The 12,429-nt window shown below is 40.2% G+C and overlaps 1 protein-coding gene across 1 annotated transcript in view; it reads right to left on the bottom strand.

Moving 5' to 3' along the window:
* Positions 1 to 12,429, bottom strand: part of sspo (SCO-spondin) — a 131,218-nt gene that overhangs the window by 50,978 nt on the left and 67,811 nt on the right. Inside the window, exons 78-94 of the mRNA XM_047350561.1 lie at positions 10,756 to 10,926; positions 10,401 to 10,601; positions 10,210 to 10,300; positions 9,966 to 10,077; positions 9,519 to 9,603; positions 8,216 to 8,382; positions 7,975 to 8,120; positions 7,600 to 7,820; positions 7,467 to 7,502; positions 6,650 to 6,819; positions 5,802 to 6,003; positions 5,521 to 5,693; positions 5,150 to 5,279; positions 2,988 to 3,225; positions 1,125 to 1,247; positions 958 to 1,004; positions 67 to 237 (exon numbers count right to left, since the gene is read on the bottom strand). Coding sequence (XP_047206517.1) covers positions 67 to 237; positions 958 to 1,004; positions 1,125 to 1,247; positions 2,988 to 3,225; positions 5,150 to 5,279; positions 5,521 to 5,693; positions 5,802 to 6,003; positions 6,650 to 6,819; positions 7,467 to 7,502; positions 7,600 to 7,820; positions 7,975 to 8,120; positions 8,216 to 8,382; positions 9,519 to 9,603; positions 9,966 to 10,077; positions 10,210 to 10,300; positions 10,401 to 10,601; positions 10,756 to 10,926 — 2,484 coding nt within the window. The remainder of the gene's footprint in view (positions 1 to 66; positions 238 to 957; positions 1,005 to 1,124; positions 1,248 to 2,987; positions 3,226 to 5,149; positions 5,280 to 5,520; positions 5,694 to 5,801; positions 6,004 to 6,649; positions 6,820 to 7,466; positions 7,503 to 7,599; positions 7,821 to 7,974; positions 8,121 to 8,215; positions 8,383 to 9,518; positions 9,604 to 9,965; positions 10,078 to 10,209; positions 10,301 to 10,400; positions 10,602 to 10,755; positions 10,927 to 12,429) is intronic.

Below are 12,429 nucleotides of genomic sequence, written 5' to 3' on the forward strand. Positions count from 1 at the left end.
TAAAACAGATTATTGTAGGCATGGATGTATTTTATTAAGCTGCACACACAGATTCAGAATACAAACCCAAACACGGAGGGGTTTGACAGTGCTGCGTTTGTCTTGCTGGTCCGGTGCAGTGAGAGCCGTTGTTTCGTGGTGGGGGATTGATGCAGGCTCGGGTTCGAACATGCGTGCCTTGACCACAGGTCACTGAGCAGTCAGACCACACTGACCAGGGGGTCCAGGCCCCATCAACTGCAAACAACACAAAGCATTTGGTATTTTACCATTTTTATTCACCATTTGGTAGTTTTTTTTCCATATGGGCAATATGATTTCCTGTCAGGGGTCCAGTTAAATCAGGAGGTGTCATGCTCACTTGAACAAAAGCTTCTTGCAGGTTTGGTCAATGGGGAGCAGGCGCCCCCTTGTGTTCTTACAGTGTATGCACAGCAAGAAGTAACGGTTTTATTCAGCCTCCAGCTGAAGTTGGTGTCAGATTTGTTAATGGTTATTTGTTAAACTAACTTTTTCAGAAACTGGACGGCATTTGACCAGTTCCACATGACTGGACTGATCAGACCTGAACTGGGTTATTCTGCTCTGAACAGGAACTTCTTTAAAACACAGTTTGAGATTTTTGAAAACTTCCTTCAATTTGTGAAAACAGAGAAAGGGCTTTTTTTTTTTTTTTTGCTGCTATCATTTCGCATTGGAATGACCAGAGATAGAGCCGAACCTGAAAAGAACTATATAAAAAATTGTTAAAACTGGAATGAATGATTTTACAATGATCATAAATTGTATTTGTAAAACCTTTGATGTCATTTTAAAGGCAAAACAATGAGATGGAGCTCCATGCAAGAACCTTCTCTGATCAGGCTAACAGATTGCAAATGAACATGATTTCACATTGCTCCCATAGCTTTAGGCCCACTGTGCATATATCTCATTAGAATGAATTCAGTGACCTACCTCTACAGTCAATGTCTTGGCAGTAGACTCCCTCTGGGGTACATGTGCTGGGATGTAAAACAAAGCATAAAATGGGTGAAAAATGTTGATACTTTTGCAGAAATTGCTTCTGCCAATCACAGCTTTAAACTTTGCTCATCCTTTTAGCGCTTCTTCTTTCATCTCACCATTGCTGACACTCTCCCTGCAGCCAGGTGTCTCCCACTCTGAGTTCCTGGTCGTCTTGAAGACAGAGAGGGGGGCAGGGTCCAGGGTTGCAAGGTTTGTGCTGAACCTCCTCAAAGTTGCAGTCTGCTCCTTCAGTCTCTGGGATCAGGGATCTGACACCGCACACAAAGACTCAACAAATGAATATGTTCCTGCTTCTCTGCCTAACAGAAAGATAGCAAAGATCTAAACTCCAGATATGCATACAGTTGTTTCCTAACACTTCATCTGCATTAAATATATGCTACAAATTGCAGAAGGCTGCAGATACATGCTGTTTCCATTTTCAGTCAACAGACTATGTCATTTCTAAGAGTAAGTTTTTAGTCTGTACAAGAGCCCCCAAAGGATGTGTCCCTAATAAGATGCTGAACACCCTACTGATCCAAAATTGTTCAGTTACAGACATCCTAAACTGGTTTACTAACATATGATACAAAATGCCAACCAGCGAATTCACTTGCTGGAGAGTTGTGGAGATTTAGAGAGCCCGTGCTGTTCTGGACAGCTTGCACTCACTGAAAATTATTACAGTTGCATCATTTTACACACCACATCTTTTTAATCTGGAATGCAGAACCTGCCAAGGGCTTCACACCCCTTGATCTGCTGCAGTTACATAATTGTTGGGTGGAGAAAGATGTAGAGAATTTTAACACAGGGTTAGTTTATAAAACAATATCCCCAGCTTTGAACTTCTCACAAAGCTCTTTGCCTGTAAGAGTACAGCGCAACTGCAAACCAATAAGACATGGCTGTCCACCTACACAGACAGGCCTGACAAGGAGAGAAATCATCAGAAGAGAAACCAAGAGGCCCATGGTAACTCTGGGGAGCATGCAGAGATCCTCAGCTCAGGTAGGGCAAATGTACAGCAGTACAATTATGAATCACACAGTCCAACATTCTGGACTTTAAGGAAGAGTGGAAAGTGCTCTGGCCAGAGGAGACCAAAATGGAACCTTTTTACCTACATGCAAAACGTCATGTGTGGTGGAAAACTACCGCTGAACATTGTCCTGGATGTACCATCCCCAAAATGAAACATGGTGGTTGCAGCATCCGGTTATAGGAATGCTTTTCTTCAACCAGGACTGGGGAGCTGGTAAGAGTTGATAGGGTTATGACTGTAACTAAATACAGGGCAATCCTGGAAGAAACATTCATGATGGAGTTTTACCTTCCAGCACAAAATCGAACTGTCTTATTTATCAAGTATCATGTTCTATGTTCATTTTTGTGTACTTTTTTTGTATTATGTCTATCTCTTTTAAACATTTTATATATGTGTATAGAGCCTGTCGAAGACAAATTTCTGTTACCTTTAGAGTCTAACAAATAAAATAAATCATATTGTGTTAGGATGGCCCAGTCAAAGTCCAGACCTGAAACCAACAGAGAATATACGACAAGACAGAAAATTTCTGTTCTCAGGTGCTCTCTTTTACTTCCATTTCACAGTTACGCAATACTTTGTTTGTCTATTACATACAATCCCAATAAAATACATGAAGTATGTGGTTGGAATGTAACTAAATGTGAAAAGTTGAAGGAGTATGAATACTTTTAGAAAGAAATGTGTAAGGTGCAAGTACTGTTTAAACCCAAATGCTAAGAAAATAGAAAAGGTCCAATAAACCTTATGAGGGTTGGAAGAATATTTTTCTAATTCGTGAAACGTGTCACCAAGCAAGGAAACTTGCTCCAATGGGAACATTTTGGCAGAAATTAAAAGCATCCTTTGAATTTTAAATATTAGTAAGTGTAAAAAATTGACAAAAGAGTTAGTTGATTTAATTTTTTAAGAATGTCCTTTCCATTACCTGTATCTGGTTCTCTGACCCGGCAAACATGTAACACTGCACGCTGCCCAGCTGGACCAAGAGCTCCAAACGCAGATGGGGAGACAGCTCTGATTGGTGCAGAGAAGCTGTCCGTCAGTGCAGCTGCAGTTGTTGCAGTCCACCTGGTGCCAGCTGCCGGCTGCCCAAATGTTGCCCAGTGAGTCCAAACAATCGCACTGCCACAACTCCACACACACACCGTCCTGCTGCAACTGACCTGAATACACACACACACCACAAGCTGTCGTGTCACTCTGCAAACTGGGATATTTTAGATCGATTTAAAATATTGCAACACCTCATTTGGATCAACTCGAAAAACAGGAAAGCTATGTCAACAAGAAAATGACATTGGTAAGTTAAAATTACATATTTATATATCGATCTGCCACAGAGCACAGGAGTTCTGCTTTTTTCTATCTTGACGATTTCAAATGTAAAATGTTATATTTTAGTAATCAAATAATCCATGGTAGTGACATGAAATAATTCAAATCTGACCTTTCACACACATTTCACTGTTTCTTCATTTACCTTGAAAGTGGCCTTGCCAAAGCTTTTAGCTAAGCAAACAAACCTGTTATCTCCTGCTGATGGCATCCCTGAATCTCAAATGCATGAATGTTATCGAGGCCCTGAAGAGTTGGGCTGTAAAGAATTGTTGTCTGAATGCCAGTAAAGATATGTCAAAGTACCTCTTATATAAATAGTCTAATTTTATGATTTACAAATTCAGTAAAGATTTTAAAATAAGGCAAACATCATTAAATAACTGTAAATAGTAATTAATGGGTAAACCTCTGAAAGTTGTTTTCTTCCTTAGAATGATTACAGGTTATTAATGTGGAAGCAACTCCTGCAGAATTATTTTATCAACAATGATTATTTCCATTCTATTGTCTCACTCTGGTTTAAAAGATTGCAGTAGAAATGAACAGAATCCATAGTTTGTTTTCTAATTGGCTGGAGACTCGTTTGCTGTGCAACAAATCTCCAGACGTACTCTTCTGATCGGTTGATCAGCATCTTGTGAAGCCTTCCTTCTCTGCAAGCTACAGCTGACGTGTGTGTGTGTGTGTGTGTGTGTGTGTGCTAACAGAAAATCTAGGGTCCAAACAGAACCAGAACTAGCAAGGTGATTTAGAATCAAAACCAACCCTGAATAACGTTAAATATTTGATTGCCCAACATGCTTTTGTTGTGTGAAGTTCCTGCCAAGTTTTGTCTAGTTTTTCCTTCAAGCCTCCCAAATGCTTTGTATTCAGTTCAGTTTCAGAGTGATCCAATGTGCGAATCCACCCAAGAGATACAGCAAACTGCATCCGAAATCATTAGTCTTCTACTTCAACCCTCCTCCGTGGGCAGGATGAACCACTGTTCCACCTTGACAGAAGGCTGAGGTGACAGAGAAACCCAGAACAGAAATGCAAGCTGCTTCAGAGGAAACAAACAACCGTCTGATCCAAGTAGGCCTATTCTATTGTGGTGGTTCTGATGTGAGAAGGTGATGGACCTAAAGGCTGGCTTTAGGACAGAGGTCAAGAAAACTGTGATAAAAAGTAGACTTTTAATCTGTTTTGGTAATATTCTGAACATTCATTTCTTATTCAACAAACTCTTCTCTCTTAGTTTATGAGCTGGTAGAAGTATTCAAATTGATTTTATTTTGTTTGTGTTTCTTTCACTAATTAAAACATTCATAAACAGACCCTTTTATGGTTAATAATAGGGTCCATATAATCCAGGATTGTATGTAGTTATTTTAACTATTGAAAAAAATTCTTAATTTTGATAAATAAAGGTTTATGTGCTTCTTGACATTAGTAATAAGAATTTTCTCTTGGATATATAAATGATTCATCCTTCAGAACAGATTTTTCATAGATCTTTGTCAAATAATGATACATATTATTTACAAACCCAAACATAAATTAAACAGGCCTTTAAATATCCCACCCAATATTTTAATAAACCTCCATTCAGCTACTTTTTGACAATCACATGAATCTTTAAAGATGTGTTCAAATTTGATCCAGGATAGAATTATTAATCTGTAAATGTCTGACTGATGACCATCACCTTTAGGAAATAATCATTTATAAATGTGATCAGCGTGAATAAATATAAAGCCAGTTCAGTACCTTTAGGACAGCGACAGCCAGGCTGACATTCAGTGCTGCCCTGGCACTCAATGCCCTGCTGGAGATCTGAGCAGCGCTGAGGACACTGGTTGGCACACGACGCAAACTCTTGGCCCGTCGGACACCCTTTCTCATCTGTCAGAACACAGACAGAAGGTTATGAATATCCTGAGGATGCTGCAGGCACTGTTCAGACTTCACATGCCTCCCCAAGAATGCTGGTCACAGGTCATGCTGACTTTTTCAACACAAAGACTTGGAACAACACAGCCATATGCAGAATTAACGAGGAGTTGTTCAGGCGCGGGATGAGAAGGCAGAAAGGTCAGAATGATGTATATATCAAGTGAGTCTGCACATGTTCAGTCTGCCTCACCACAAGGTTTGGTGTTGCATGGCTTGACCTGGTTCTTCTCTCCAACACACTTTTGTCCACCGTTCTTTGGCGGAGGGCTGGAGCAGGAGCGATTGCGGATGGAGCGACCTCCACCACAGTGTTGATCGCAGCGGGACCAGGGACTCCACCTGGACCAGCCTCCATCCACTGTTTCAGAAAGACATGTCAGCCATTGACTGAAACTTTAAGGCTGTATGACCAGACGTATTGTTTCTTTAGGAGTCTCGGTTCATCTTTTTCATACACAGCGCTAACCTCTGCAGGGCCTTATGTTACAGAACCGATGCTCCAGGTTCCCTTCAAGAATGTCCTCGCACCACGAACCGTTACCAGCAGGCCGGAGGAAAGTTCGGATCCTCTGCTGTTGACCTACTCCACAGGACCGGGAGCAGGACCCCCAATTCCCCCACTCCATCCATGAGCAGTTCCTTTCTACACAGTTGGCTCCCATGCACACCTCACCTGCAGTATGTGCGAGAATGTAATGCAAAACATTCCAGACTGCTTTGGGTGGCAGGTAAATATCTTTGCAGCTCATTCTCATTGTCAGATGTTTGAATGAGGCATCCTGTTTTTTTTCTCTTACTTGAACTGGTATATACACACATTACTATGACTGAGAAAAAAATTAAAGATTACATTACCCAGGATTTAACTCTATCAAACTTCTCATCAACCCTGACCAGCTTTACTTTTCCTGCTAAAGAAAAGCATCTCCACAGCATGAGACTGCTACCACCATGTTATCCTGCTGGGATAGGGTGTTCATCATGTAGTAGTGTTAGTTTCCACACACATTGCATCTTGTATGAAGGCCAAAAAGTTAACAATTAAACACTACACTGTGTTGGTCTGTAACATAAAATACCAAGAAAATATATTAAAGTTTGTGGTTGTAAGAAAGAGTGAACAGGGTCCTTTATTTTACCAAACAGGTTGGCTGTCTTTGGAACTAACCACACCTGCTGTTCATTATTATTAAATCTAAATATCAAAATATACACAAAAACCACATGTTGACATGCTATTTGTTCTGAGAAAAACCTTTACCGTTTAATTATTTCTGCCATAATTGACTGAGATAGGGGCCTAAAATGTGTGACATTCATACCTGGACACTGGGGCAGGTTGCAGGCCTTCTCTTGTAGAGAGTTCCCAGAGCAGGGAGGTTTGCCACACTGTCGATGACGAGACTTTACAGCAGGGGTTTGAACGTCAGTGCAGGTTTTGCTGCAGGAACTCCACAGTGACCACGGAGAGAAGCCAGAATCCTCTTTTAAAGTAGACAGAGTAGGAAAGAGGATGATACAACTTTGGTATTTGAGATGCATCAATGCATGTAACAAGCAATTTTAACAATTTAAAAGAAAACATCATGTACAGCATGTTGAAACATGTCTGTTGGTCATTCACACTGTGAGAGAGAGTGATACTTTCAACAGAAAACAGGAAGGCTGAACAAAGTACAAAAAGGTTGAATGGGTTCATCTTTTTAATCTTTCAACCCCAATAATGAAACATTAGTTAAGGTAATTAACTACTGTACCATCACAAGGAAATACACACAGAGATATTGGTTTTTGTTTTAAAATATTAGAAAAAAATCATTTTACAGTGAGTGAATAATAATAATAAATAATTATGGACCACTCATAGTAGGTAGGCTAAAAAAAGTTTTAAATGCCCTCACTATGTCTTCTAATGTCCTTAAGTCTTAAAGAGGTGTAATAAGTCTTAAAGAGAAACTAGAATTGGCTAAAATCACTGTTGGCAGATCATCAAAAACAGTGATCGGATATCAACCACACAATTAAGATCAGTGCATCTCTAGAGAAATCTGACCAGCTTGTGCAATAAAATGAAGATGAACAGAAGATAAGTAGGCGCTGTAAAATGTTTACATTAAAACACAGATTCTACCTGGGATTGCTGGTTCCACTGTTGGAACAACAGTAGCTGCAAAAGATGCAAAAACAATAGTTAAGTCTTTAAACCATCAAACAAACAATTTTCATAGCATACCAACAGTCCTTTCTCTCAATTTAACCCACACCTGGACAGTCAGGAGCCTGGCAGTAGGTAGTTTCCTTGCGGGGCCCATGACAGTCTCTCCCACCATGGGCTGGGGCTGGCTGTGTGCAGCCTCTTGAGCGAGTCTTCACTCCCAAACCTCCACAGGAGAGCGAGCAGGGGCTCCAAGGGCCCCAGGGTGAGAAACCACCATCGACTGGGCAGAGCTCCAGGGAACAGTTCCATGTTCCATGCTCACAATCACTACAGGAAATAGAAGATGACCCCAGGCTAAGTTGTAGCGCTATTAAGCAGAAGAATTTTACTTTAAAATATTTTTTTACATCATTTTAGGGAAGGTTTAATACAATAAATAAATAGAATCAATCTGTAAATATTCCCCAAACTCTTTGATCACCATGTACTGCATTCATGTGTTAGGGTATCTCCAGACATGAGCTCCATCCCTTCTGAGATGTTGCTGGAGAGCAGAGATGATACTGGTTTGACAGACGCACTCTGCAGGGAAGCCAAGATTTCTTTATCCACCAGACATGGACAATCCTGGAACACACAGACCACACAGGGTCAGTTCTATAATATTTTTCTTAGTCTTAACCTGTCCTCAACTGCCCAGATTAAAGTGGTTTAGAACCCACCTGTGTACACATTCCACGGTGTTGGTAGGTGTGTGGTGGGCAGTGGCAGCCTTCCTCACAGCTGTCAGAGTAGCAGCCCTCTTTGCCACTGACCTGAGCGCAGCTGAAGGGACAGCCCTCTCTACGTTCACACTCTCTGTACAGCTTGCCTGGAGGGCAGCCCACATCTATTTAGAACCATGCAAAAACACAAGCAGTAACACAAGTGAGTCACTTTATCATTTTATCAATATTGTACTTTTCAAAGAATCACAAAGTGCTGAAAAAAGGAGAAATAATACAACATGACAAAATGTGTAAAAACATTTAAAATGAATAAAGTTATTTAAAAAGGACAATAACTTTACCATACATAAAAATGAAAAAAATATCTAATGCTGGACACATTAAAGCGTTGTCTATGCAACGGATGGGCAGAAGAAGCCCTGGGGCTACTGACTGGAGAGATTGATGCCCATGAGTTGTACACAGAATTCATGTATCAATGTTTGATCTGATTACCTTAGGAGTGCAAAATGAAAGGTTTCAAAAGGTTTGAAATATAATGAGAAAGTTCTATGTGTTAGTCCCTAAGAGTTGGATCAAAATGTTTTACATGAATTTTAGAATTCATTTGAAAGCAGTGCAAGGAAGATACAACTAGAGTGGTGTGGGCTCTTCCATTTATACCAGTTAAAGCTTTTGAAGTTCAATCTGAAGCACCATCCGAAGTCAGTCCAAAATGAATGTTGGCAAAACATGACAAATGACTATTAGGTTCCAAAAATTAGATTAGAATCCATTAATAAAGATAATCAGCAATTTTTGTATCAGCTCTTTGGAATGATGCTCAACGTTGAGCTGTTAAAGCAGTGCCAACATTTCAGAGGTTAAAATTAAGAGGTGAACCTTCAATACCTGGATTTTACTTATTTCAGGGGTCATGTCATCAGAGACAATGAGCAAGATCTCCACTTTGTGTTCAACTCGAGTCAATTGCATGATTTCTGCCTCCCAATCAAGGCAGAAAAGCAGAAGCCCCAAAACAACAGTACAGCCACATGTCATCAGCATACAGATGAATACAAACATTCCAAAAAAGACTAAAAATCCATGGAAGAGAAAACACATACAATGAGAATAGAGTAGGGCCCAACACAGAGCCTTGAGGAACCTCACAAGACAATGCCGCCACTCAGTACATGAAATTATTTACACAGCCACTGAGAAACAGAAAGCAATTTATTTTTTCTGACAGAAAGTTATGTTGGAAATCAAAAGTAAAGCAGATGGTTCAGAAAATGTACAGAAAACTCAAACTCACCAAGGCAGACTTGTGTGTTGCACATTTTGCTTTGACGACTGATGCCATGGCAAGGTGGAGAGGTGCAGACACGAGAACGGGACTGCTGCCCTCCACCACAGGTAACTGAGCATTTAGACCACACAGACCAGGGCAGCCAAAGGTCCACTGAGTCTGGAGATAAAAAGAGAGAGACAAATAAAATAAGACAAAATAAAAACAAGACTTCTGACCTAAAAACAAAACTGTAAGACTTGAACTCTGAATTAAAAATTTGTAGCTAAAGTTCAAAGTATAATAAATGTACCAATTATTAGTATTTCATTAGAGCTTAATGGGGACTGACAGCAGATGACTACCTGTGCACATTTGCATGTTGCAGTCTTTCTTCTGCTCAGCTACCCCCTGGCAGCCTCTACCACCACTCTGAGGGGCTGGGTTGTTGCACAGACGCCTCCTGAAAGTCACTCCTCCACCACAAGGAAGCGAACACTCGGTCCAGGTTCCCCATTGTCCCCAGTCCCCATCCACATGGCAACCAGGAACAGACTGACACTGCAAAACCCCAGCCTTACATGAGCTGAAAAATAAAGAATCAAATGAAAAAAGGTAATTGATATTTGTTTAGTACATTGAATAGTTTAAAGTACTGAACAGCTTCTCGTCATTTGAAAGACTTAAGATGTAATAAAGCTTCTAAGAAAAGCTTTACCAGTTTTTGCAGTCACTGATGATGATATCTCCTGGATTTGCAAACTGCCAATCATATCCACCAGGCCACACCCATGACATATTACTGGAATCTAAACCATCTTTGCAGAGAAATATACAGTTTTATGTTTTGGGTTGAACACAGTTCTCTCTTTTTAATTCATTTGCGCATAAACAGAAGATATATCGAACCAGTGGTGGAGCTGTTGTGATATTTGCAGCGGCACTCCTCTCTGGCCACACAGATTCCATCCTGCAGCAGCATGTCACCTGGACAACCACAGGTCCGGATGCACTTGGGGGAGTCCAAGCACTCTGTGTCACCATGGAGATCCGAACAGGAGCGAGCACAAGGCTTCCCACATGGCCATTCTTCCTGACCACCACCACAATCTGCGACACAAATGAATATGACATTTAACACAGACGGTGGATTAATACACAGCAGTGTTATACAGTTTATGTACAGACAGCTTCTCAAACTTGATAAGTATCTTAATGTTTACATGCATCCACGGTCAGGATAAAACCTTTTTAGTAAGCTGACCTGGGCAGACAGTGATGTTGTCATGGCATCTGCGACTCTGCCAGCTCTCTCCCAGACAGGGAAGGCCACCGAATCTGGCAGGGGGACTGTTGCAGTGTCTGGTACGAACTGATGACCCAGCGCACCCATCACAGTCTGACCACGCTGACCAGGAACTCCATGAACCGTGAACTATCAGTGGAATACAAAAAAATAAATCACAGAAAATCAAAAATGAGGAGAAGCATAACTGTGAAATAGGCAACTGAATAAATAATGGGGGATAAATAACTGATATGAATCTACTGCAAACATTTTCTCTGGTAATATATTTTAATGAAAAATGATCAATGAGTTGTCTAGTTTAGACTATATATATTATATTTGGCATCACTATTAATTAGTGTTGATGTAAAAAAAATCTAAATATAAAAATAAAAAATAGCAAACAAAATATTTGAAAAATTCTATGACTACAATATCCTTTAGAACATGTAGTATGATCAACATTTCTTTTTCGCCATAATTCTTTTATTATTTTAGACAAGCAGAGGCAAAACAAAAATACCACAATATTTTTCTCTTTAAAATATACCCATGAACAGAAAAACACTACTGTCTAGTATGTCAGTCAGTCATTTTCTACTGCTTATTCCATAGTGGGTCACGGGAGAGCTGGTGCCTATCTCCAGCAGTCTATGGGCAGGAGGCGGGGTACACCCTGGACAAGTCGCCAGTCCATCGCAGGGCAACACACAAACAACCACGCACACACTCATTCATACACCTAAGGGCAATTTAGAGTGACCAATTAACCTAACAGGCATGTCTTTGGACTGTGGGAGGAAGCCGGAGTACCCGGTGAGAACCCACGCATGCACGGGGAGAACATGCAAACTCCATGCAGAAAGACCCCAGGTCGGGAATTGAACCCAGGACCTTCTTGCTGCAAGGCAACAGTGCTACTGTCTAGTATGATGTATTCTTATATATTGTAGTTTTACTCATTATTAGTATACTTCAGGTATGTTTAAATATTACTGCTGCTTTTGGAAAAACTATATATCATATATGTTTTTTTTCTAATGTGATGGTGATACATTATAAAACTCTGAACACAGTTTAAATAGATTAACATATGTATATATTTCCAACATGGGCACATTTTGCTTTATATGATTGCTTGCTCTTTAACACGAGCAAAAATAACCTCTGCTGACATCAGCTGCAGGACCTAGAACTTTATGTAACACCTAGGGGCACATTAGGTCATTTTTTTTTGCATATGGAATAAGTGAGAACTGATGATGATAAATCAGCTTTTTGAAGAAGTGTCCGGTTTCTCAGCAAAATAGTTTACCACTGCCTGAATGAAGTACTAAGGTATGGAGGAGGCAGTTGACGGTTGAGGAAAGATGAAAAATAGGATTCAGCCTAAAAAAGTCATTTATCATCCTTCTGTGCATTTGCACGAGTGGGGGCTGCCAGAGCTGTAGTTCCACTGTGGTGGATGAAGGATAGACAAGGGTAGACAAGTATGTCTATTTTTTAAGTATTTGAAAGAAAATTTATATCTTTCTTTTTTATTTCAGGAAGTGAAACTCCTACATAACTTAGATTCATTACACATTGAGTGAAATGCTTCAAGCTTTTATTTCTTGCAATTTTGATGATTATGTCTCACAGAAAATGAAA

Source organism: Girardinichthys multiradiatus, chromosome 21 (genome assembly GCF_021462225.1).
Source record: "Girardinichthys multiradiatus isolate DD_20200921_A chromosome 21, DD_fGirMul_XY1, whole genome shotgun sequence".
Lineage (NCBI taxonomy): Eukaryota > Metazoa > Chordata > Actinopteri > Cyprinodontiformes > Goodeidae > Girardinichthys > Girardinichthys multiradiatus.